The sequence below is a fragment of the Lagenorhynchus albirostris genome, chromosome 16, assembly GCF_949774975.1.
Source record: "Lagenorhynchus albirostris chromosome 16, mLagAlb1.1, whole genome shotgun sequence".
In the NCBI taxonomy this organism is placed as follows: Eukaryota; Metazoa; Chordata; class Mammalia; order Artiodactyla; family Delphinidae; genus Lagenorhynchus; species Lagenorhynchus albirostris.
This window is the reverse complement of record NC_083110.1, coordinates 82,970,150-82,996,173: the sequence shown is the minus strand read 5'-3', so window position 1 is coordinate 82,996,173 and position 26,024 is coordinate 82,970,150. Positions and strand designations below refer to the sequence as shown.

Genomic DNA, 26,024 nt, shown 5'->3' with positions numbered 1-26,024 from the left:
GCCGGCGCTCAAACTCTATTTAGGGAATGAAAGAATGGCTGCGATCCGGATTTGCCCCGGGCCTACGTGGGGGGCGAGGGACAGACAGTCAGGAGGAGCCCGGCTGGTGGCACACCTGAGTGCACAGCCCTGCCGCCCGTCCCCAGACACACCAAGGGTGCCTCCGCTTCCTGCCAGAACCCTGAGCAACGCAGCCCCCTACAGACCCCTCACACTCAGTGTGTCCAGAGGGACGCTTCCCTCCCCCCCACCAGCCTCAGAGGTCTGTGTTCTCAGTCCAGGCACCTCGAGCGGGGCTGTCATTCTCGGCTCACGTCACCCCAGTCCCGTCAGCGAGTCCTGCCACCACCACCTGCAGGGTGCACCGCGTGTCTGTCACCTCCCTGGCCCCCCCCACGGCCCCCAGGCCTCCGCTGCCTCCTACCGCCCTTCCCCACCACCCACTCTCCACGGAGAGAGCTCAGGAAGCACGAAGCTCGCCACTCAGGTCCCCACGTGACCCTCTTCTCCGTCCGTCTCCCGGTGCATTTGGAATAAAAGCAGCACCATCCCCAGGAAAGAGGGCGCTACCTGCAAGACCCCGTGCCACCCACGGGGCACATCCTTGCGGGGAACGAGTCACGGGCCGCGGCCCCGCTCCGTGGGGACTCACGCCCTGCGCTCTCCCCGCAGAGGCGTGTAGGCTCTGACCCCACGACCCTGGACGTGCGCCTGCTGCCACCCTCCTGGCTTGCTCTGCCCGGCCCGGCCCAGCTTCAGCCCCGCGTGGTCTCCCGCGGTCTCGGGCGGCAGCCTCTGCAGCCTCGTGGGGTCAGGAGCTCCCGGGCCCACTGCAGCGACCCCGTTACTTTGTGTCACTGTCTCCACAGCAGTCGTCACTCCCAAAAGTGCCTTATTTCTCTCTCTGTGGCTGAGCCGTCTGCCTTCCCTGCCGGGGCCGTGGCCACCTTGTCCTCTGTTATTTCCGCCTTTAGGGCAGACCTGGGACGCTGACTCCCTCAGCTGGTGCACCCCGACGGGCAGTCCTATTGTCCAGTGGTGTTCGGTCCCGAGCCTTCCCTCAGGATGGCTCAGACCCTGCAATGCTTGCAGAAACTCTAATAACCAGGGCCCCTGACAAGTCCCCAGCGGCACACGGGGCACCGTGAGCGCCGGCCCGGCTGTTTGGGTTTCTGCCTGGAGAACTGGGCTATTGCTGAAAGCCTCGAGCAGACAGATATTTATTCATCTTCCATTTAAGTGAATCTCCCTTTTGTCCAGTCTAAATTGAGTTCAAGACACCCAGAAAAGCAAGATTTGGACGGGGGGTATTTCTCAGTCGTGTGGGCGTGGTGACTCTCTAGGGGAGCCCACTGGTGCCATTTCAGAACCTGCTCAGGCCGGGAGGTGCTGCCGTCCCTACAGCGGGTGGGGTGCAGAGGGTCGGCAGAGTGGGTCCTGAAGCTGGACGTGGTGGAGTCAGAAGCACCACCCGCGTCTGAGATCCAGAGCCCAGCTCCTCTCCCCTTGATGGGTGACGTAACACCACCTTCAGGACACCCTCTTGGATGGGAATCAGCAGAGAAAAGAAAAATGACGTAGCATGTGTCATAGAGGCGTGTTTTGTGTTTTGTTTTGTTTGGAGCAGAGAGAGAGACATCAGCAGAACAGTTCGGGGTTAGATGGGGTTTAACCCCGACTCTGAGCTAAGCTGTGTGCAGTGAAAACGGAGACTACGCCCGCCTGTGGTTACCCTTCGGTCCAGTGCCCGTGACTCTGCTGTGGAACAGGTGTCTGCCACAGCCCACATCAGACTTGCACGAGAGGCCTGGCTAAAAATGAGCCGACACGGGGCTGGCCTCCTGGCCTCCCGGCCTCCGGGCCTCCCAGCCTCCCTGCCTCCCTGCCCGTCCCGCAGCAGCCCCGATGCTGCCGGAGCAATTGGCTCTGACAGAGCCAACAGCACGGCTGGGCTCCCTTTGGAACCCCTGCCTCCACGACGGCCACCATGGTTATCGGAAGCTGCAGAGGAAGGGATCTGGCAGCTGAAGGAGAGGAGAACAAGCAACACGAGTGAGGGTCCCGGGAGACGCTCTGGGGCTGGAATTGGTGCTCAGCTGGGCTCGCTCACTTGCAGTTCTGAGCAAAGGCACTGACCACGAGGACCAGTCCGATGGCTTCCTGGGAGCCCCGCCAGGCGGCGCCCGTGAGCGCACTGGTACTTGTCTCTGCCACGCGCTCACTGTTCCTCTCCTCTCTGAGGCTCCGTCCACTAAGGGGCGGTGAATTCCTTCCCTTAGTGTCTGGGCCGAACCGACAATCTCCCCTGGCCACGGAGACCAACCGATGGCGGGCTCGCAGGGTGTGCGCAGGTGTGCACAGGTGTGCAGCTCCAGCGGGTGGAGGGGGGAAAGGGCTCATGGCCCCAAATAGCACTGAAAATTGAAGATTGACCAACATGACCCGGATCCCTGAGCCCAAACGGCTCTCCATGACACAGAACTTTTTAGGAGCTCCCAGCAGCTCTGTAATAACCTCGGCCTCACTGTACCCTCCTCAGAGGCTGGAAGTAAGAAAAGCACAGGAACCTGCTTGCAGACCATAAACTCCTGCAAATAAGCACCAGTTTTATCATTATCTTTCAGCACATTTCCCCCTTGCTGCCTCGTTCACAGGCTGGCCTGTCTCTTCTCCCTCTCAGAGTGAAGTTCACTTTGGTAAGGGGAGGGGGCAGGGGAGTCGGAGGGAAGAGGGAGGGAGGGGGAGGGGGAGGGGGACGATGGAGGGAGGGTGGGTTTGTCATCAGGATTCCTCCTCCATGTGGAACCCTGTCTGCTCCACAAACCTGCATGTGAATAAACAGCTTCTCCTCCAAACTCCAAAGTTCTCATTGAACCTCTCCTAGAAATTAACCCCCAGTCTCCGACGCAGAGAAGACTTTTTCTGGGCAAAGACCCTTCAGGCAAGTGGGTCTCTCCTTGACCGCATGGCAGCGCCAGGGAAGCTTTAAAAAACACGGGCGCCTGCATCTCACACCCCAAAACGATGACATATTGTCATGGGGCAAGGGGTGGCCTGGGCCTTGGGACTCCTTTTACATTTCCTGTCCAGGTGAGTCTGAGGTGAAGCCAAGGAGGAGAGTCGTCGTGGCTCCACCCCTGGGGTCTAACACGAAGTCTGGGGAGAGCTGGGGGGGCTGTGGGAACCCCAGGAACTCGGCGCCAGGCCCGTTAGGCCCGCCGATCACCCCAGAGAGGCCCCAACACACACACACACACACACACACACACACACCATGCACATGCACATACGTACACCTGTCCTCACACATGTACATGTGTGTACACATGCAGACGCATGTACATTCACATGCACGCATGGGCTGTGGAACCCTAGCTGCGGTGTGCTCTCTGGGGCTGTGAAATATGTGAGAAGGACAGTTAAGACCAGTTGTTCCGCAGCATCCAGTAAAAGGGCTGAGGATGCTCTCCTCCCACTCACGTCTGCCTGCAAGCGGGCCCCGTCCCGTGAGGCCCAGCGAGCCCCTCTGCCAGGTGAAAACAGACGGCAGCCGACCGTACGGACGGGCCGGGCGTCCGGATGTGCTTCTGATGGGTGCCCAGGGTGAGCCCGTGGTGGAGGCCCTGGTGCTGCGGCCCCGTGTGAAGTGGGAGTGATGGGGGCTGGACCAGGGCCCAGCAGGCCACCGCGGGCCTGGGACTCTTCAGGGGCAGAGGAGGGGGGTCCAGACAGCATCAGGGCAGACCTGAAAACTGGACAAGAACAAGAACCTTGGGGCTGGAGACGGGGGGACACTAGCGAGTCCCACATGGGGCCGAGGCAGCCTTTTCCCAGCGGGTGGGGCGCCGGCACAGCGGGACCCCACCCAGCCGACTAGCCAAATGGCTCAGACCTGCTCTTAGATAGAAATGGCCCAGGCAGCTCGCAGGCCGGCCGTTTCAGCAGCGGTGGACACCGCCGTGCTACCGTCCTTGGTCAAGACCGGCTTCAATGCTCAGGCCAGACCACAGCCCCACGAGGATGGACCACGCCCGGCTCGTGACCAGCACAGACCTGGCACAGAGCAGGCGTCACAGGACAGGGTGGCCACACGCACAGTCCTGACCAGGACGTCCCTGAGAGTGATGGGCAGTCGTTATGCCGGAAAGACAGAGCCTGGGGACACAGTCCTCCACCGACAAACTGCTGAACAGAATGGAGATGCTGTTTGTCAGGTTTGTCAGATAGTATTCGTGAGAAGAGAAGGTATCAGAATCAAATCGCGTTTAAGAGCTTGAGATTGTGCTGTTGCTGATTTAAGTTGCAGAGAGAAGATGCATCTCTTTAATGGCAGCGTCGGACCGGCCACAGGCGGGCCCTGCACTCCACGCTCAGTGCCGGGCAGCAGGGTGCGCCGGGCACTGCGGCCTAGAGCTTCGTGCCTCGTGGTCCCAGGGCTCTGGTGCGGTCCGTGCAACACCCGCCCTGGGTGGAAACGGCCACCACTTGTAACGCCGCAAACATTTGGAGCTCTCAAAGGCCAGTTAACAAACGTGCGGGGCCCTGGAGACAGCTCAGGGGCCTACAGAAGTTTAAGCTGAATGGATAAAACAGTGCCCTGGGAGGGGTCCTAATTCATTGCTCACGAGCGATTTTTAGACACATCACTTTTCTACCAGCAAGGATGTTTTCCCTCCTTAAAAAACTAAAAACAGAATTACCATATGACCCAGCAATCCCACTACTGGGCATATACCCAGAGAAAACCATAATTCAAAGAGACACATGCACCCCAAGGTTCATTGCAGCTCTATTTACAATAGCCAGGACATGGAAGCAACCTAAATGCCCATCGACAGATGAATGGATAAAGAAGATGTGGCACATATACACAATGGAATATTACTCAGCCATGAAAAGGAATGAAATTGGGTCATTTGTAGAGATGTGGATGGATCTAGAGACTGTCATACAGATTGCAGTAAGTCAGAAAGAGAAATACAAATACCGTATACTAACGCATATATGTGGAACCTAGAAAAATGGTACAGATGAACCAGTTTGCAGGGCAGAAGTAGAGACACAGATGTAGAGAACAAACGTATGGACGCCAAGGGGGGAAAGTGGCAGGGGGTGATGGTGGTGGGATGAATTGGGAGATAGGGATTGACGTGTATACACTAGTAAGTATAAAATGGATGACTAATAAGAACCTGCTATATAAAAAAATAAATAAATAAAAATAAAAAATCCAAAAAAAAAAAAGGATGTTTTCCTCTGTGGTCTTACTTCTAGAAACATTATCTCCTGCCAACCTCCAACGACTGCTCTACAATCGGGGTCCATTTCAGGAACAGACACTGGAGCAGAACCCGCAGCCCCGCCCACGTCAGATGGTCTGCTTGGTGTTGCCCCTCCCCCTCCCTGGCCAGGTGCCCTGGCCCAGGTGCGTGTGAAGACGGGACAAGGGCACAGTCCCACTCCTGATTCATGCGCAACAGAGCTTCCCTCTGAATAAATGGAGGCGACCCCTGACTCCCCAGGAGCCTCATGCTTCCTGGTGCTGTGAGTTGCCTGTGGTCCTCCGCATGTCGGGCCAGGTTCCTGAACACTTGGTCCTGCTTCTTGGTCTCCCAGGTTATCGGGGGAGGGGGAGGCATTCTTCCTCTGGCTCATTATGTTTTTCGGTGTGTTCTCTTCTGCAGTGCTTTTGTCTACAGGGTCCCAAGTGGCTCTGTCCACACAGGCGAGAAGTCGAAGTCTGCGGCCTGCCCCCTGGAGCTGCTGCGAGAATGTAGCATTCCCGTGTGGGTGTGGGGGGAAGGGGTCCCCCACAGGAGTTTGGGGCATAACTGGGATTCGCGGATTTGGAGATCACTCCCGTGTTATCACACCCACTCCTCTCCAGGGCCAGGGCGGCCCCAGCCCCGCGTGCACATGGCCTCCTGCTGCTGGCGTGGAGTCCTCCGCTGCTCTGTCTCCCCCTCGGCTTCCCCGCTGTACCCCCTCCTCCTTGTGAAACAGGCAACACGCTGGCGCCTACATCACCCACCTCACTAGCTTGGAAAGACAATGACCTCCACGCTTTTTTCGCATGACTTATGGTAACAAATATGCTGACCTGGTGACCAGGACATACCTAGTCTGAAGGCAGCTGTCAACCAAGTTCATGGTCCCCTGTGGGTCTCAGTCTCTCTCCAATGTCCTGGTCCAGACGGTACATTTTTAGGCCCTTCCCACCTGCATGGCCCTCCGTGGCCTGACCCCTAGGCCACCTCTCCCGACGCCCTTCCTGGCCGCCGGTTGCATTACGGGAGCCCCCTTAGTTCCCACCTTCACTTCCTCGTTTTCCCTGTCCCGGCTGGTTTAAGGCCACCTCTCCTGGGAGGCCCTCCCTGATTGCTGAACAGAGCGACAACACCACGGCCCAGCGTGTCGGCTTGGAGGCTGTAACCCCGCCCGGCTGCCCAGTTCCTGTTTCTTGCATGTCTCCCTCCACCTGGACGTGGTCCTGGGGGCAGGGTGCTCAGTACATCCTTCCTGAGTGGCCGTCCATGGCCTGGAGCTGGGGGGTGGCTGGACTTCAGCACAGGGTTCCCCCACGGGGTCCCCTCCTCCCAGTTAGGACTAGTGTGTTTCGTAACAGCAGGTGTAACGCTTGGGTGTGTCTGCTCTGTTCCTCACACACGGTTCCAGGCCAAGCTGGGGGCACGGCTTGTAGGAGGGACCACGGGGTGCAGGCAGCAGGGGCTGCTCTGTGCCCAGCCTAGAGCCGGAGCTTCCTTGAGCCTGTGATGGAGACACAGGGGTGTCATGTCGCTATGATTCTTTCTTCTTTCCACTTCAAGGATCCCAGTACTTCCCCCCCTTTAGTACAACGTGGAGTTAACTTGGACGGAGCTTCCGAGAGGCCTCTCCCTTGCAGCCTCTCCCTGCTAAGCTCCTCCCTCTGTTCAGAAGGGTCTCCATCCGAGGTGGCCCCACTTATCTCCAGCGCCCTGGCAGCAGGAGAGGCCTGTTTTCATTTAAATGATTTCATTCTCTGCTGTCGAGTCTCCATTCCTGCATGTCCCCCTCGGTGATGAACTAACCGTGGGCCTGAAATCCGCAACGCTTAGCCCGCGGCTGCCGCGTGCATTGGCATCTCTCTGTGCTCCACAGGGACCTTCTTGACCCTGGAAACCGCAACCTGCAAGACGAGGTGTTGAGTCCCTAATAAGGAAGAGGAGGCAGCTGGCGCCCGGTCCTGAGGCCGCCTTCCCCACCCCTGGGGCATGAGAGCCTCCACCCCTGTTCTGTCCAGCCCCTTGGGGGCCGGGGAAGGGTCCCTCCGGCCGTCCACCCACTTCCATCATGAGGTCCAGATCCAGGCCCTCCTCCTTGGGTGCTGCAGGAGCATCTGGAATGTGCTAGAAACTGGACGGAAGGCTCCAAGTCCACGGAGCTGGCCGCACAAATTTGTCCTGCGGTTGTAACAATGACGTTAACACATGCGAAGACTTCAGAAGGGTGGCGAGGGTGGACGTTGTTAGCATTTGCCATGAAGATTGAATTCGCATCTTATTCCCCACTTGGCCAGGGCGTAGGCACCACCAACCCACCGCGTGCTTGGGGTAAAGTGTCCGTCTCTAGGCTGCGCAGACAGAACCGAGGAGATTCCCCGGAAGCTGCCTGTGGTCCTGTTGCAGTCCTGCTCTCGGCTACAGGAGGAGACGCCCTCCCGGGAGAAACTCCAAGGGTAACACAGACGCATCTTCTATTTACTGGACTGACGGTAGGGAGAGGAGGGAAACGCAGGCAAGAACCGAAGAGGAAACACGGCAGGCAGTTCCCACGCCGTGTGCGCCCTGCGCTGGGAAGGAAACCAGGCGCTGCTCCCAGCTCGCCGCCCACCGGGGATGGAGTGATGGAGACCCAGGACCCCCACCCTGGGCACCGCGTCAGGGCCACTGACCACCTCCCATGAGCTGAGCCCCTGTCTGAGCCCACATCCCCATGACAGCTGCCCCGTGGGACCAGCGCCATGGCTCTCGGTCTCAGGGAGGCCCAGGCCTCCTGGTGGGTGTGGGGCGAGGCCGGGCTCGGACCCAGGACCGTGCGGGGGAAATAAGGGCGGGCAGCGGGTCTGCCAGCTTCTGGCTCATCCACCTTCAAATCCAAAATGACAGTACGTGCTAATGCCGGGCGGCAGGGACCTGTACACACGCGCGCGCGCGCACACACACACACACACACACACACACACACACACACACACACACTTCTTAAAATCTAAAATGTTGGGACTCCCCTGGTGGCGCAGTGGTTAAGAATACGCCTGCCAATGCAGGGGACACATGGGTTCGAGCCCTGGTCCAGGAAGATCCCACATGCTGTGCAACAACTAAGCCCGTGCGCCACAACTACTGAGCCCACGTGCCACAACTACTGAAGCCTGTGAGTCACAACTACTGAAGCCCGCGCGCCTAGAGCCCGTGCTCCGCAACAAGAGAAGCCACTGCAGTGAGAAGCCCGCGTGCAGCAGCGAAGAGCCAACACGGCCAAAAATAAATAAATAAATACAATTAAGAAACAATCTAGAATGTTTTAGATGATGTTTGGCTGGGACCGTGCAGGTCTGGCTGGGACGCACCAGTGGGAGCTGGGAGGCCAGGCGGGGGCAGGTAATGACGCAGGGGCTCAGAGAACGTCCTCAGGTCTCGCGGCCGGGCCTGCGTTCCTGGTCTGCCTGTACCCCTGCTGCTCCTTTCCACTGCTCCCCGCACCTGCTCTGGGCCGGCCACAGGCCCAGAGGCTGAGCAAGGAAATGAGGGGTCGTTACCTACTACACCACCTGGGTGTGTCTTTCTGCAGGAAGGCAGCGCTCCCTGGGATGGCACGTCCCGCCTCGGCCCCTGGGGCACTGTGCCCTCCAGCCCAGCTCCAGCTCAGCCAGGAGGTGGGGGAGAAGACAGGGGTGGCAGCAGGACCAGGGGGACTGGCGGCTACCCTGTGGGGAGGTAGCTCTCGGCAGCGAAGCCCAAAGTGGAGGCTTCAGAGCAGCCGGGGCTCGGAGAGCTCAGTTCTGCAGAAGGTGAGGCCATGGGCCTGTGGGGTTTTCCCTCTCTTCTTTTTTTTTTTTTTTTTTTGCGGTACGCGGGCCTCTCACTACTGTGGCCTCTCCCGTCGCAGAGCACAGGCTCCAGACGCGCAGGCTCAGTGGCCATGACTCACGGGCCCAGCCGCTCCGCAGCATGTGGGATCTTCCCGGACCGGGGCAGGAACCCATGTCCCCTGCATCGGCAGGCGGACTCTCAACCACTGCGCCACCAGGGAAGCCCTAGTTTGTACTTCTTAATCTCCTACCCCTATCCTGACCCTCCCCTTTGCCCTCTCCCTACTGGTAACCACTAGCTGGTTCTCTACACCTGCAAGTCTGCTTCTTTTTCGTTATATTCACTAGTTTGTTGTATTTTTTAGACTTCACATATAAGTGATGTCAAATGGTATTTGTCTTTCTCTGTCTGGCTTATTTCACTTAGCATAATGCCTTCCAAGTCTATCCATGTTGCTGCAAATGGAAAAATTTCATTCTTTTTTATGACTGAGTTATATTCCATTGTGCATATATGTACCACATCTTCTTTATTCATTCGTCTGTTGACGGACACTTAGGTTTCCTCCATATCTTGGCAATTGTAAATAATGCTGCTGTGAACATTGGGGTGCATGTGTCTTTTCAAATTAGTGTTTTTGGTGGTTGTTTTTTTTTTCAGATACATACCCAGGAGTGGAATTGCTGGGTCATATCGTAGCTCTATTTCTAGTTTTTTGAGAAACATCAGTACTGTTCTCCGCAGTGGCTGCAGCAATTTGCTCTCGTCCCAACAGCGTGCGAGTGCTCCCTTTCCTCCACACCCTCAGCAGTGCGCGAGGGCTCCCTTTCCTCCACACCCTCAGCAGTGCGCGAGGGCTCCCTTTCCTCCACACCCTCAGCAGTGCGCGAGGGCTCCCTTTCCTCCACACCCTCACCAACGCTTGCCATTTGTGTCCTTTTTGACGATGGCCTTTCTGACAGGCGTGAGGCGACGTCTCACCGTGGCTTCGATTTGATTTCCCTTAGGATTAGTGATGTTGAGCATCTCTTCATGTGCTTGTTGGCCACCTGCACTTCCTCTTTAGAAAAGCATCTATTCCGTTCTTCTGCACATTTTAAAATCAGGTTGTGTGGTTTTTTGATGTTGAGTTGTACGAGCTGTTTATATATGTTGGGTATTAACCCCTTATTGCTCATAACATTTGCAAATATTTTCTCCCGTTTAGGAGGTTGTCTTTTAGGGTCTTGTGTTTTCAACAAGAGTCACAGGAAACTGTGATGCACAGTGAGGTCTGGAAACCACAGCCTAAGGGGCCTTAACTACAAAGAACCACAGGCAGAGGTAAAAAAGATACCAGAGTCCTTTTCTAGCCGGGGAAACGAGGGTGCCTGTATGAAGGAACGCTGACAGGCTGGTGCGGCCAGAGCAGCCCGCACTCGGGCAGCAAACCCAGCCCAGCGTGGATTCGACGTGGATCTGAGTCCTGGAGCTTCCGACTGCGTCCACCTCCCTGAAGGGCCCTCTGCACTCTCATGGGCCCTGCTGTGGTCACTGTCACACTGCAATCACACATGCTCTTGCACGTGTGGTCCAGGACATGCAGACAGGGGTGTTCTCCGCAGGGCTGCTGCATGTGCTGGACCATGTGAGGCTGGACCTCGGGAGTTCCAGCCTCCCAGACACACGGTGAAGGGAAGAAGAAAAAGGGACTCAGAACCATGTGTCATTTATGCTTTAAAAAGAGACACACAGGTGTGTTCAAGAAACTGTAACTTGAACCCCTCTGGGAGGTGACCTGGGGTGTGGACCCGAAGAACAGAGGCTCCCTGATGCTGGGCCTTTTCTTCTCTTCCTTTGGCGTTTTGAACCAAGAGGTTGTATCATCTTCTCAAAAGACAGTAAGTACACCTTGTATAAATAACAGGGCCTCTGACGCCAGGCCCAGGACTCCTGTCTGCCACCAGGGAGAGCTGCGAGCTCCGACCCGGCCAGACTCGGCCTGTTGGCCAGCCAGGGGCCGGCACACGCCCCTTGGGCTGCCGCAGAAGGGATGGGTTTTGATAAAGCTGCACGTGGAATATGTACGATGCTGCTGTAAACGGTGGACAGAATCTAGAGATTCGGGCAAAGGTACTATTACTTAGTGATTTCTACCACGCGGCGTTTCTTTGCGTTGAAAAGACAATTGCTATTATATTTTTACCCAATAAAACAAAGAGTTTCATTATCATTAGGCTCTTAACAAGTCAGCCCCTCTTCTCTTTCATCTGCAAACAGGGGAGGGGGAGGGCCAGAGTGATGTCCGAGGCTTGGCCTCACAGCCCCTACAGTCTGGTCAGGACAAGATACTCGGAGCGCCCACGTGCCTCTAGGGCGCAGAACAGATGCTCTCTGCGTCCGGGGACAACTCGACAACTCTCCATCCCAGGCCACTCATGTTGGTGCCTTTGCCCCGTGCTCCAGCCAGGCAGCGTGTCGGGGCCCCCTGGGCTGTCCTTGCTGGCTCTGCGACCACCTGGCCCAGAGCAGGTGCTGACACCGATGCTCTCCAACTCCCTGGGTCCTCACCACGGGCACTCAGCAGGCTCTGACTGTCCTGCAGGCCCAGCGAGGTGGCCTGGCCACGGGAACGGCCACGTGGTCACTGTGACAGCCGCCTTCTAGTGTCCATGCTGGAGGCCCTGCGCCCGGAGCTGTCTGTCCCCTTTCACAGAGCAAGGGACCTAGGAGGGAGGGAGGTGACCAGGACCGGCCCGCACGCTTTTTCTGTAACGGGCCATGCACGCAGTATTTCAGGCCTATGGCTCAGATGGCGCTGCTGTTACTAAGCTGCAGACGATGTGTAAATGAACGGGCGGGGCTGGGTCCTAACGACTTATCTACTAACAATGAACTCTGAATTCCATATAGTCATCACACGTCACAAAATACCATCCCTCTTGTGATTTAACCAGGAGGTTGCGAAGCAGCTGGCCCCCGCCTCCCGTGACTCCCTCCCTGACTGGGCCTCCCGGGAGGGCAAGGCTGCGGGGCCGTTATGCCGGCCAGACCACAGCCAGGGACCTTTCAAACCCTCCGGGAGAGAAGCCCGCCCTGGTGTTCTCCCCTCCCCACGCCTTCCTCTCCCCAGATTTTCTCTTCTTTGCATCTCCTTCCCAAGAGCCCATGTACTTCCTAGTGGCTCCTGGGTGGGAAGCGAGGAGAGGATGGAGGTGACAGAGAGGCAGGGAAGCGTGGGAGGGGGAGACGGCCCCCCGGGCCTGGCCTGGCACTGAGAGGGGAGGGCATCCTCTGACCAGGACCCCCTCAGCCGCAGCACAAGCCCAGCCTTCTCTGCAGGCTGCAAGGACCCCCGAGGGCTGGGTGTCGGGGCAGGGGGTCATCACAGGGCTGCCCACTGGGGTCTGGGACCGACGCTTCCAAGTGGGTCGGTTAGGAGAGCTGCCTCCCAACACCTGGAGGCCTTGAGCCCAAGGCCTGGCTGTTTGCTTTGGGGCTGTTATATTTGGGTGAAATTCCACTGTGAACAGTTCAGGGGGAAGCCGCACCGTTCCAGGGACGGTGTGGTTGGACAAGGCCCCTCGGCCCACACGCTGAGGACCAGGGCTGCTCCCGCGGGTCAGGCCCGTGTCCGCACACCCCCCTGTGGGTCTGGAGCCCCCTCCCCGGCGCTGTCTATGCTCCCGAGCTGCCCTGAGAGCCGCTGGGACCCGGGGACCACCTGGGCTGGCTCATCTGCAGACCCGGCTCCACCCCGCTCCGGGCAGAGCCTGCGGGCCCAGGAAGGCGTGGCGAGGCGGGGGGCGGGGGGGTGCGGGGGGCCCAGGAAGGCGTGGCGAGGCGGGGGGGGGGCGCGGGGGGGCCCAGGAAGGCGTGGCGAGGCGGGGGGGGGGGGGGCGGAGGGCCCAGGAAGGCGTGGCGAGGCGGGGGGGGGGGGGCGCGGGGCCCACCTTGCTCTTCTCCTGCTGCAGCTCGATCTGGATCTCGGTGAGCTTGGCCCGCAGCTCCTCGTTGGCGGCCTGCAGCGCCGCGAGGACCTCTGCCTTGTCCCCCTTGCTTCGGCCGCCCGCGCCCTTCTTGGACATGGTGAGGGTGGCCCGAGGGGCGCTCGGGGCGGGCCGCTCGTCCGGGCTGGGCTGTGCGCGCCGAGCTGGGCTCCGCTACATTTTCTCAGTCACCTGGAGGGGAAGCACACCTGGTGAGCAGGCCTGAGCTCGGCGCCGCAGGGTGGGCGGGGCCACGCTGGCTCCCGACTGCCCGCCAGGTCACAGCCCCGGGCCCGCAGGGGCCTTCTGCGCTCTGCACAGCACCCCTGACGGGGACCCCCCCAAAGCTAGAGCAAGTCCCCTGCCGCACATGTGACCAGCGCTTAATGAATGTTTGCTCTTTGCCCCTTTGGAATAAGACACCGGGGGACCCAAAGTTAAGGCCCGCCTTTCATACAAGGGTGTGTGGCAGCCTGATGGGAACAGTGGGTTAGAAACACCAAAGGGAGTGGCGGCTGGGACCCCTGGGCCCCGCCACGGGGCCTACAAACTTCACCTCGGAAGGGGTCACACCCTCAGCCCAGGTGCCCAGCCAGCTCAGCGGGTGAGCACGTGCCCTGGGCCCCCCTGGGTGCCAGCGCCCCGCCCCAGGCCGGCTCATCCAGCACCCAGCCCCGTGCCCGAACCTGCTGCCCCCAGGCCTGGGGCTGCCCCTCCCCCCTCCTGCGTCCTCGCCCCGGCGCAAGTGTGGGAACTGGGTGCATCCACCAACTTCGCCTGGATGAGAAAGCAGAGGCAGGCTGAGCCCTGCTCTGCACTCATTCCCCGCGACACCCCGTGCCTCAGTTTCCTCACCCGCACAGAGAGACACGAGAGTGCCCCCAGTGTCCCCCAAGGCCTCCATCCTGTGCTTTGGACACCCGTGCTGAGGTGCACAGCGGGTCCCGTCCACCTGGTGAGGCTCTTCAAGGCCTGGTCTGGGAGGTCCTGGGGGACCACTGGGACCCACTGGCCAGGAGTTCTGGGTGGGGGGCCGTGCCGTCAGCCAGCACTCAGCCTTCTGTGAGTAGGGACCTGGCCCCATGGCTGCCCTGCAGTGTCCCCAGGCCCGGTCTCACAGCGACTCCCCTGGACCAAGCCCCACCCTCCCTACTCCCCCCCGCCCCCGTCACCCTCTCCAGCCTGTCCTCCACGCCGTCTCACGAGCAACTGTGCCAGGAGCCAGCCCCCCGGCCCTACCCTCCCGCCTCCGCGTGTCCTGCCATCGCAGTGAATTCCCAGCGCCTGTGCAATTCACTGGCTGAGCTCCTCCCCAACTGCTAGTTTTCTGAAAATGGTCTTGTTATTCTTTACTTATTTTTAAATGAAACTCTGCAGGCCGTTCCTGGATAGAGAGGCAGCATCACCAGCCGTCTAACAGGTAACCAAGGGCAGGGTAATATTGAGGGAGACGCCGGAGGTGGGGCGCCCCACTGGACGGCAGCAGAGGGGCCCTCCGCGCCCCGCCCCCAGCCAGGCCCCGCCCACCCGGCCTCGGGCTGGTCCAGAACACAGTCCACCTTTATTTCCTCCGGAGGGCTCGATGCAGACGGCGTCAGCTCTGGCTGGCTCAGACCCCCAGGGGCTGAGCGGCCTCCACCCTGGCCCCGGCCTCCCAGCACCGAGAGCTTTCGACGCAGTAACAGATCTTCAGCCCCAGCCTGGCGTCTCCCTAAAGGCAAGTTCACAGTTTTCTCCAACATCCATTTAGGCACAAATACGGTAAGTGTCTTGACCTCGTTATTTATGGAAATGAGTGTGGACAAAGTAAATCTCCCCAGAGCCCGCTGGGAGCACGTGGGGGTCCCACTCGCCCACACCCAAGGCAGGGCGTCCAGGGCCTCTCCTTCTGCCCGGGCCACGCTCGTCCTCCGGGGGCACTCTTCAGGGCGACTCCCGGGGAGCAGCACGGGCGTCGCCCCCTCTGCCCCGCATCCTATCTGTACTGAGCGCATCCGCTTTGGGCCTTTGGGGAGTCGGCGCTTCGGTAGACGGGGTCACCACACTTCCCCACGGGCACCGCTGCCCACGTCAGAGGGAAACGGGGCTCCCGTGACATGGAGGCCACGTGTGCCCGGGCAGCTTCAGGGTCCCCTGGTCCCTGTTACGTGCTTCTCTGCACCCTGTGGCTTCGCCGCACACACACCCACACCCACAAAGCACATAGTCTCACGGATGCTACGTACGTAACACATACTTCCATGTCCTTCCTGCCACCCCGGGAGAAAGAAAGGGCGGACGGAGGGGAGACAGAGGCTTTGGGAGTGGTGAGGTCTCGGCCAGCGCTGCGAAGCCCTCCACCTCGGGGATGCCGGGGGCTTCAGCTGGCTCGTGCCAGGGCTGTGCTCTCGTCCGAGGAGGCCCGTGATTAGCCGGTGGGAGCACAGGCCTGAGGGGCTGCGGTGGGGCCGTCTGAGAAGGACACCACGGGCACCCACTGGACAGGGCCCTTGTGGCCACCCTGTCTGCCCAGCGTGGGCCTGGATCCGCACGGGGGCTGCATTCACCAGGGCTCAGCCCCACCGCTCTCCGTCAAGGGCTCTCCCTCCCTGGCTGAGACCCTCGGGCCCGTGAAGCCCAAGCTGCCCACCCAGGGTGGGGCCCTCACGGCAGCTGACGGGCCAAGGGCCGAGCACGGATCCTGCAGGGATGGCGGTCACAGGTCGCAGCAGGCGGGGCCGCCTGCACGGAGACTGGACGCTGGGTGGTCAGGGTGGGGATGGGGGGGCGTGCCTGTCCCTCCCTCGGGGAAACTGGAGCAGCTCGCTAAACGCAGACACATCCGCGGGGGCTCCACTGCCTGCCCCCCTTTCTCTCGGCCACCTCCCATGATGGGGCGCCCACGCTAGGACCCACCCTCCCAGCACCTGCTCTCCTTTCCCGCCAGGCAGCCCCACCCCTGAGCCGCAGGCAGCCCTGCACACGCCGCCCCAGCTCTGACAGCTCCGCATGGCCACTCACGAGCGTCCACGGAGCCGTCTGTGGCCTCGGGGCCCAGCGCATGGAAGGCCTCGGGCTCTCCTGTATGCTCTGGCCGCCGGGTGGGCACTCCTGCCAGGAAGCGCCACTGCCCTCGGGAGGGGTCGGAGCAGCGCTGTGCTAGCCCTACCGCCAGGTCTCGGGTGGGCCGGAGCCGCCCCTCCCCGTGGAGCCACAGACCACGCTGTCTGAGCCCCAGATGTGGAACCGCCCCCAGACTCAGGGTCAGGCCTTGGGCCTCCCGCCCGCTCAGTTCATGGTTGGGAGCTGCGGTGCTGGTGGGAAGGGGAGGGGCGATGTCCGACCGGCCATGCGTGGGGCGGTGACCAGGCTGCAGCCCGCCTGATACTCACTTAAGCACTCTCAAGTCCCTCTGCTCCCATAATTGGAGTCTGCGTCGCGGTGCCGGGCGCCTTAAATCTTTGCCGTTGAATCAGACCCTCCCAAATACGAGTGTCGTGTGCCTACATGGGAGGCCCAGGGGTGCAGGAGAGGGGGTGGGGGATTTCACCAAGTCCGCTCGTGCTCCCTGCACCAACCCAGCTCCCACTTGAGACCCAGACCAACCGCGTTTGCCGCGCTTTGTCAGAAGTTGTTAAATTATCGGATCCACAGCGCAGTCTGTCCGCCTCTGTCTTGGGGTCTCCAAGGAGGTAATAAAACAAGCAGAAGAGGTCTGTTCTGATCTCTCTGAAGAAGTCATTTTGTGTTGGGAGGGTTGAGAGAGGAGACAAAGCTCGCGGTCCACGAGCATGTCTGTACCATGCAACAGTCGCCACGGGAAGCCGGTCCGTATGCCTGGCCCCCACCTGTCCTGCCGGCCTCCATGCAGCGTTTCTCCACGTGGAGACTCCGGGCTGGTGCGCCGCCCCCGACGTGCGGGAAGAAGGAAACCGCCAACAGGCAGACCGCAGCCGGGGTGACGCCCCAGCGACGGGTGAGCGGCCAGGGTCATAACGGGGTTTTGACCTTGCAAAGCTGGTCGTATTTACATGGACTCTTTCTGGGTTAAGCGGTTTATCTACGGAGAAGAAAGGATGACCTGATGCTTCTGATCTTGTCAATTCCATGGAAATCCAAGGTGCGGGAGGGTCAGAGGCACCTGTCATATCCCACAGGGACCTCCAAAGTACAGGCCACGGGACCAATGGCCGGAGGAGGGGGCACAGGTCCAGGTCCCGGTGGCAGCGGGGCGGACACACAGGGCGTGGGCTGTGGGGCCCTCAGACCGGGCTGGGGTGCGGGTTCCGGGCGCCTTCCTCCCCAGGCAGGACCCTCACCTCACCGCGAGCCTGGCAGCGGGGCTGGCGAGAGTCTGTGGCTCAGAGCGGACACATTTTACTCCCTGGAACAGGCCAGCCATGGGTCCCGGAGGAGCCCTGAAGAGACCCCTTTCCCATTAAAATTCATTTTTCTTGGAAAACATCAACATCCCCCAGAGAGGGAAATCAACTGGTCATGCAAGGCTGGATGTAAGTGTTGATCGAAGACTCTGGCCCACGCCTGGAGACCTCCAGAAAGAGGAGTTTTGCTTGGGCGGAACAGGGAGAGCATGGGGCAGGCGGGGAAGCCCCCAGCAGGGCCCGGCCTCCAGGAGGTGGGGCTGGGGAGTAGCACGGGCTCCGGGGGCTGCGGCGTGGCGCAGGGGCGCAGGCGGCGGCAGAGGGCTGCCCAGACAAGAAGCCCGGAGGGCCTCCACCCCTGGCCCCCCATCGCCGACCCTGGGAACAGCGGGCCCCTGAGCGTCCTGGGGCCTCCCGCAGATGAAGGGCGGGAGACGGTCCTCCGAAGGGCTAGCGGGGCAAAGAGGCTGAGGCTGAATCGACTTTTCTAGGGGCCAGAGGCAGAGCTCAGGAGTCCGAGGGGCGCGCACGAGGCTGCAGCGTGAAGCCTCATGGGGACCAGGGACCGGAGCAGCCCCGGTGCAGCCACGCCAGCCACAGCGCCTGTGCGTGCAGGACACGACCCGGGGAGCCGAGCCACGTCGGCCTTCGGTCGAGCGCCCGAGTTCCTGCACCCTGAGCCCCTACCCACGCACTCTGTCTCGTCCTGAGGTCGGAACAGCTCTGAGCAAACGGGGCAGCAGCCCCTCTCCTCCCCCGCCCAGCAAGGAGGCCTCTGCCATCCTGCTCTGACCCCAAGGAGGACACGGCTGCCCAGCACAGGGTTTTCTCGGCTCAGCAAAAGGCCCAGAGAGGCGGCCGCGCACAGCACCCCATCAAAGGGACTTTTCTGGCAAACCTTCAAGTCAGGCCACTGGGTCCCCTAGGCAGAGGCGTCCCGTCCGAGGGTACAAGGAGGAGAAAAACGGCTGAGCCCGGCGGCAGGCCCGGGGGCAGCTGAGGGGTGCTCCGGGTGTGCTTCTCTGACCTGGAAGGCTGGGTGTCACACCCCACACGGCGTGCACCCAGCGCTGCGCTCAGAAACAACTCCCCTTCCTGCACCGACTTCAGACACATCCCAGTTTGGGGACGGCTTTCTGCGAATTCACAGGAAGGAGCATCTGACTGGCTTCACTTCCTCCCAGGAATGACATGCATCCTACTGGACACGGCCCAGAAATCGTCAGGGATTGGTGGACTTCTGCCGCAACACCCTTCGCATGTAACAGCAAGACTTTTGTTGCTAATCAAATCAGACGTGTGAAGAAAGGGCTCGTCTCGTGCTAAACCGACAGCGACCCTTAGAAACACGCACGGTGTTTTTAATGTATCTCCTAAGAGAGATTAGAATTATTGGGGGTTTGGGTTATAACTGTTATTTCTAACTGCAACATTCTCCAAGAAGTCAAATGTGTGTTGATCTTGCATAAACCCTGACTGGAAATGGAGTTTGCAGAGAATAGGGTGGTGGTGTTTGATAAAAGGAAGAAGGGAAGGAAAGGAGACTTTCCCATACCCTCCCTCCGGGTTCTGGTGGGAACTGCTGTGAAGAACGCTAGGAACCAGGCATGGCCCACCTGGCCGGGAAGTTACGGCTTACGGTGGTCCCCTTTCCCTGCCCACTCTGTCCTGCTACCAGGCACACGACCTCCCAGAGATATTTTAGAAAATGATTCTCAAGCCCCCAAAAGCACGAGACTCTCCCAAGAAAGCCTATTCAATATGGTCCAGGCTCTCCAGGAGGAGGAAGTGCCCAGGAGTCCATGTGGTAGGCAGAGACCCTGTTCTTGGTCATCATCAGGTGTAGGAAATCCAGCTCCGGGAGAGAAGCGTCTGGGTAAGGAGTCCCCTCCTCAGCCCAAGCGCCCCTCACCTGGCAGGAGGTTACTGTGAAGACAGGCCATAAGAGAGGAAGAGCCAGACGGGGCTCCAGGCGGGCAGCCACCCGTGCCTGGTGAGATGGCCGACCCACCTGACATGCACCCTACTGGATGCATCGGGGGGGGGGTGCTTCTACAGGGCCTGGGGGACATCTGTGCTCCCACCACGGTGACCATCACAACAGACGATAAGATCCTCCAGTGGAGAAGATGCCGGTTCTTCTCATCTTCTCCAGTGGAGAAGATGCCCGTGGTTCAGCCGCAAGATCTTTGCCGTGACCTCAACACACTCGTATTTTTATCTATAAATTTGATGGTGAGTCATCATTTCTGGTTTACAGGACTGAATCCAACGCATTTCCCTCTTTGTTGGAAGGAGATGTGTGTGATTCGAGGCTGCACTTTTGACTCACCGTGAATGAGTTAGAACACTGAACTTCCCTAGAGGTACCACGGCTTATTCTTAAATAAACTTCGAGATGATTGTAGATTCAGGTGCAGCCATGTGAACGAATACAGAGAGATCCCACGTACCCTCGGTGCAGTTCCCACCACGGAGGCATCTTGAGGAACTAAGAATCATGACCAGGACACTGATTTTGGAAATGTCAGGTTACGGAACACCCTCTCTCCACGAGGATCCCTCCTGCTGCCTTTTAAACCCAACCTTTATCCCCTCCTTAGCCCCTGGCAACCACAAATCTGCTCTCCATTTCTATAATTTTGTCATTTCAAGAACGTTATAGAAACGAAATCGTATAGTATGTGACCTTTTGGAATCACCTTTTTTCACTCAGCGTAATTCTGGAGATCCATCCAAGTTGTGTGTGTAGAGTTCATGTTCGTTCGTGTTTACTGCTGTGTACGTAGCACTCATAGTGTGGTCACGTTATCCACTCACCCACTGAAGGACACCTGGGCTGCTTCCAGTTTGGGGTTATTACGGACAAGGATGCCATAAACATTCGTGGGCAGACTGTTGTGTGAACATAAGTCTTCATTTCTCTGATACAAATGCCTAGAAGTACAACTGCTGGATCGTACACAGTTGAATGTTTAGTCACTTAAGAAACTGCAAGCTGCTTTCCAGAGGGGCCGCACCACCTGACACCCCTGCCCCAGCACGTGAGGGATCTGGTCTGTCTGCATCCTCGCCAGCATTTGGGGTTGCTATTTTTGATTTTAGCCATCCCGATAGGTGGCATCTCATTGTGGTTTTATTTTTTTAATGAGGTATAGTTGATTTACAATGTTGTGTTAGTTTCTGCTGTACAGCAAAGTGACTCAGTTATACATATATATACATTCTTTTTTTATAATCTTTTTCATTATGGTTTATCCAAAGATATTGAATATAGTTCCCTGTGCTATATAGTAGGACTTTTCTGTTTATCCATTCTATATATAAGAGTTTGCATCTGCTAATCCCTAACTCCCAATCCATCCTTCCCCCACCCACTTCCCCCTTGGCAACCACAAGTCTGTCTTCTATGTCTGTGAGTCTGTTTCTGTTTTGTAGATAGGTTCACTTGTGTCATATTTTAGATTCCACATATAAGTAATATCATATGGTATTTGTTTTTCTCTTTCTGACTTACTTCACTTAGTATGATAATCTCTAGTTGCATCCATGTTGCTGCAAATGGCATTATTTCATTCTTTTTTATGGCTGAGTAGTATTCCACTGTATATATGTACCCCATCTTCTTTATCCATTCATCTGTTGATGGACATTTAGGTTGTTTCCATGACTTGGCTATTGTGAATAGTGCTGCTATGAACACAGAGGTGCACGTATCTTTTTGAATTATAGTTTTGTCCGGATATATGCCCAGGAGTGGGATTGCTGGATCATATGGTAGTTCTGTTTTTAGTTTTCTGAGGAACCCCCGTACTGTTTTTCATAGTGGCTACACTAATTTACATTCCCACCAACAGTGTGGGAGGGTTCCCTTTTTCTGCACCCTCTCCAGCATTTGTCATTTGTAGACTTCTTAATTACGGCCATTCTGACCCGTGTGAGGTGATACCTCATTGTGGTTTTGATCTGCATTTCTCTAATAATTAGCGACGTTGAGCATCTTTTCATGTGCCTATTGGCCACCTGTATGTCTTCTTTGGAGGAATGTCTGTTCAGGTCTTTTGCCCATTTGTTGTTGTTGTTGTTGTTTTTGTTTTTATTGGGCTACAGGGGATGGTTGGGAAATGTCCCTGCCAGCTGTGCCCCCCTAGGGAAGCGTCCACCTCCTCTCCCTGGAGGAGCTTCGGAGCTTTCCTCGTTGTCCTGGAGCTGCGGCTCTTGCTGGCAGCAGCCTCCTCGGGTTCACTGCTGAGGGGCTTCCCCTTGGAAGGGAATTCCCTCTTTTTCTCGGGGACCCTCTTGTGTCCTGACTCTTCAGGGTCCCTCTCTGGTTCCTCTTTGGGGAAAGATTTCTTCCTGTTGGTGAGACTTCCACTCCAGCTGTCTCTTCAGGACCACTACTAACCAGCTGCTCCTTGGGAAAAGATTTCCCTTTTCTGGGTTTGGAGGAGACGGATGGGTCTTCCATTGCATTCCATTCTGGGAAGCTTCCAGTCCATTCTCCTGAGGCGCTTCCTGGGGCTTTTGCTTTTGCTTCCTTTTGGGTCTTTCATTGTCCCCTTACATTCCTCCGGGGTCCTACTGCTGTTTTCTGAAGACGCCGGGGCCATCGCAGCCAGCCTTTTATTTTCCTTCTTCAAGCGTTTCTTCTCCTGTTTCTCCAGCTTCCTAGTAATCTCAGCAGCTGCTTCCTCTGCCTGAACCATTGCCTCCTTCATGACATCCAGATTCTTTCGTGGAATCTCTCCAGTCTCATAGAAGGACGGCCGCTCCTCAACTTGTTCTCGAAGCTTCTCCCCAAATACACTGGTAGGTACCTCAGAGAAGCAATCAGTTCGTGAGGCAATACTGCATGTGTTTGCCAGGTATGGGGAGATGCGTTTTGCCCATTTTCCAATTGGGTTGTTTGTTTTTTTGCTGTTGAGTTGTATGTGCCGTTTGTATATTCTGGAAACTAAGCCCTTGTCGCTCGCGTCATTTGCAAACATTTTCTCCCATTCCATAGGTTGTCTTTTCCTTTTGCTTATGGTTTCCCTTCCTGTGCACAAGTCTGTAAGTTTGATCAGGTCCCATTTGCTTATTTTTGTTTTTATTTCTACTGCCTTAGGAGATTGACCTAAGAAAACGTTGGTACGATTTATGTCTTACGGTGGTTTTCACTGGCATTTCCCTAACCACTATTGGTAACGTCTTTCCATGTTCTCATCCGCCATCTGTACATCCTCTTCAGTAAGACGTCTGTTGCTAGGCTGTTCTCGGCTGTTCTGCTGCTGGCCCTTTGGCCAGAGAGAGCAGGCTTTTCTTGGGGCTGTTTCTGTCTGTGCCTGTTGGTATGTCTGACTTGGCTTCTTCAACTCCCAACGCCGGAATGTACGAGGCCAGGGAAACCCAGGGAGCTCTCTGCGCTGTATCTTCTTGGGTCTCGAGGACCCTAGCCGGATGCCTCCTTCATGCCCCCTTTCAGAGTCTCCTTATGTTTGCTTTAGACCCAATGCGCAGAGTTTTTCTTGTCTTGACAGGAGGAACAGGAGAAGCATGTCTGCTCCGTCTTCCTGGAGGCAGAAGGCCTGCCACAACTTTGTGAGCAAAGAAGGAAATCTTGGACTTAATAGTATTTACGACTATTTCAGTTATAATTTAAATCACAAGCACGATTTGAAATTTTCCAGCTCAAGTCTCAGGATCGAAGACAGACATGATATTAAATGATTGTAGAAACCACCCACCTGTTTGAGGAAAGGGTCATCACCCCCGCACTTGAGTGAACGGCTCTTGGGGGAAAACACGTGCTGTATAAGGCGCTTTAATTTGGTCCAGGGAGGAAGGCTTACCTGACATTAACCCCTGGATGTCCCTCCTGAGACACAAGAACTGGCAGCAGCTATGACTTTATAAAGTGAACCACTGAGCGCTGTAAATGTCTTCCAAGTGGCAGCGCAAGAGTTTTGAAAACAACAGAACCGGGTTTATACACAGCTTTGCTTCTACCCATCACCTGCCCAATCACATTTAAAAATGGAGGCATGTGGGCTTCCCTGGTGGCGCAGTGGTTAAGAATCCTCCGGCCAGTGCAGGGGACACGGGTTTGAGCCCTGGTCCGGGAAGATCCCACGTGCTGCAGAGCAACTAAGCCCGTGCGCCACAACTACTGGGCCTGCGCTCTAGAGCCCACGAGCCACAACTACTGAGCCAGTGTGCTGCAACTACTGAGCTTGTGCTCTAGAGCCTGCGAGCCACAACTACTGAGCCCACGCGCCTAGAGCCCGTGCTCCGCAACAAGAGAAACCACCACAATGAGAAGCCTGCGCACCGCAACAAAGAGTAGCCCCCGCTCGCCGCAACTAGAGAAAGCCTGTGCGCAGCAACGAGGACCCAACACAGCCAAAAATAATAAATAAATAAAATAAATTTTAAAAATTAAATTAAATTTAAAAAATAAAATAAAAATGGAGACGTGTAACCACCAGATGTCCAGGAAAGACTCTCAGGATCGCCAGCCAAAACCTGGTTCTTCAGATGAGGAAACTAGGGTTCAGAGGGAGCACGTCCCCCAAGGAGCGCCTGGTCCAGGCCTGCTCTCCCCACAACACATGGCACAGCGTGGCCTGGTGGATTCCCCTCAAGGCTTGTGGTCCTGAGGCAGCGGAGACAGAGCCCAGCAGGGTGACCTCAAGAGTGAGCCACATTAGCCGAGGCTGAAGGCTGCTCCGCTTCTGACTCAGAAAAGCTGAAAGGAAAAGCCTCAAAAGCAACACACTCTTCCCAAGTGGCTCACCTGCGCCCAGAACAATGCTCAGATATTTAAAGGAACACAAAGAATTCAGCCCCAACAATATAAAATCACAATGTCCGGCATTCAATCAAAAATGACCAGGCATGAAAAGAAGGAGGGAAATAGGACCTAATGAGAGGGGGGAAAAAAAACAACTAATAGAAAGAAATGCAGACGTGAGGCAGATGTGAGGATTAGTAGACCAGGATGTTAAAACAGCCAGTATTGATAAAACCACAGCTCCAGAAGGTAGAGGAAACAGCAGCAGGTGAAGAAGAGACATGGAGTAAATGTTGAAGGATCCAACTCAATAACACGGAGATAAAACACTGTGTCTGAGACGAGAAATACGCTGGATGGTGTTAACATCAGAATTATACATTGCAGAAGAAAGGGCTCGTGAACTTGAAAGAGAGCAATGAAAGTTGTCTAAACCAGAACAGTGATTGGAAACCTACTGTCATCCATTTAAAAAATATGTCAACAACCTCTTCTTTAGTAGAATCTTTACATTATTCCTCTTCTTTTTGAAATTCTACCAACCACACAGAGTAAGGTTATATATGGCCCCCAATGGGGTACCTTTTTTTGATTGAAGGACTTTCATTGATCACCCTATCATATCTTTACAGCACAAGAAAATGCATATAAATGGAAACTTATATTTTTTACTGTGACCTTCAGCACTGAGGTTATACAAACTTATCTTCAGGTTGAGTTATCATTGCAATTGTTATGGCTGTATAACTGGTTCAAATAGCACAATTACAAATTCTGATAAATTATTAAATGTAAGAAGTAAAATTGTATTAGAAACGCATCTCTGAGTAAGCTGCAGGGGGCTGGTGGTCTCAGTACTTTAGTTAAAGCTTTCCTTTCTCCCTGTGTTTGGTGCCCAAGAGATGTCCACCTGGGGAGGGGAGGGTCTGCCTGGCTTTGTAGAGCCGGTGGGGGGCGGGGGGAGATGAAGAGGGAGCTGCGGGCAGCCCACACTCCCCCTCGGAAAGCCCTCTAAGTGCGCACAGTGGGTGCGCGTCTTGCTGCTTGAAGACCACTGTCCCCACCACTGCACAACCAAACCAACGGGCCTTTGTGCATCCCAGGTGCTGCATAAAAGGCCCAGGATCCAGGCGCTCGGGGCCTGCCTGGTGCCTCACGTTCTCACACCGCCCTGGGGGCTGATCCTGGACAGTCCCAGAAAGGGTCCCAGGAGTTTCTGAAAGCCCAGGACGGGCTGCACACGAGGGGAAGGCCAGGTCCCCGCAAGGGGTGTCAGGACTGCAAGGAAGCAAAGGAGGTTCTCGGGAAGCCTCTGCAGAATCCCTCCTGGCACCGGGAGTGCACACGGCGGATGGGAGAACTGGCCTTGGAGAGGGCAGGGGCACACTGGTGAATGATGTCCACTCCTGGAGGGCCTGGTGGGCCTGGGGGGCAGCCGGCGAGACAGAAGGCACCCCAGAGCCTCTCGCTGCACCTCGCGGCCTGAACCTCGCATTGATCAGGTCCCATTTGCTTATTTTTTTCTCGGGCTCAAGTCCGGCTCAAGTCCGGCTCACCTGGAAACTCGGGCCGGGGGCCGTCACCTCCCACTGACACAGTGCTGTCTGGTTCTCACCACACTGGCTCACTGCACTCATTGCCTCAAATACAGAAAGGGTTTAAATGAAACACTTTCATTTTTTCCATCTTTGTACTCACGTACAGCTTCTTTGGCTCTGAAACCTGCCAGCCACTGAACCGAGACGCAGGGTTCAAAGTGTGGTATCTGGGGTGTGTTTCCGCAAGCGTGTTAACGCCTGGGCCCAGCTGAGAAGAGTGGCTGGGTCTGGGGCTGCCGCTCTGCTCGGGA

At 56.9% G+C, this 26,024-nt stretch overlaps 1 protein-coding gene across 1 annotated transcript in view; it reads right to left on the bottom strand.

Moving 5' to 3' along the window:
- JAKMIP3 (Janus kinase and microtubule interacting protein 3) overlaps window positions 1-26,024 on the bottom strand; it is a 107,447-nt gene that overhangs the window by 48,645 nt on the left and 32,778 nt on the right. Inside the window, exon 3 of the mRNA XM_060126918.1 lies at window positions 13,007-13,234. Within this exon, the coding sequence (XP_059982901.1) occupies window positions 13,007-13,141 (135 nt within the window). The 5' untranslated portion in view covers window positions 13,142-13,234. The remainder of the gene's footprint in view (window positions 1-13,006; window positions 13,235-26,024) is intronic.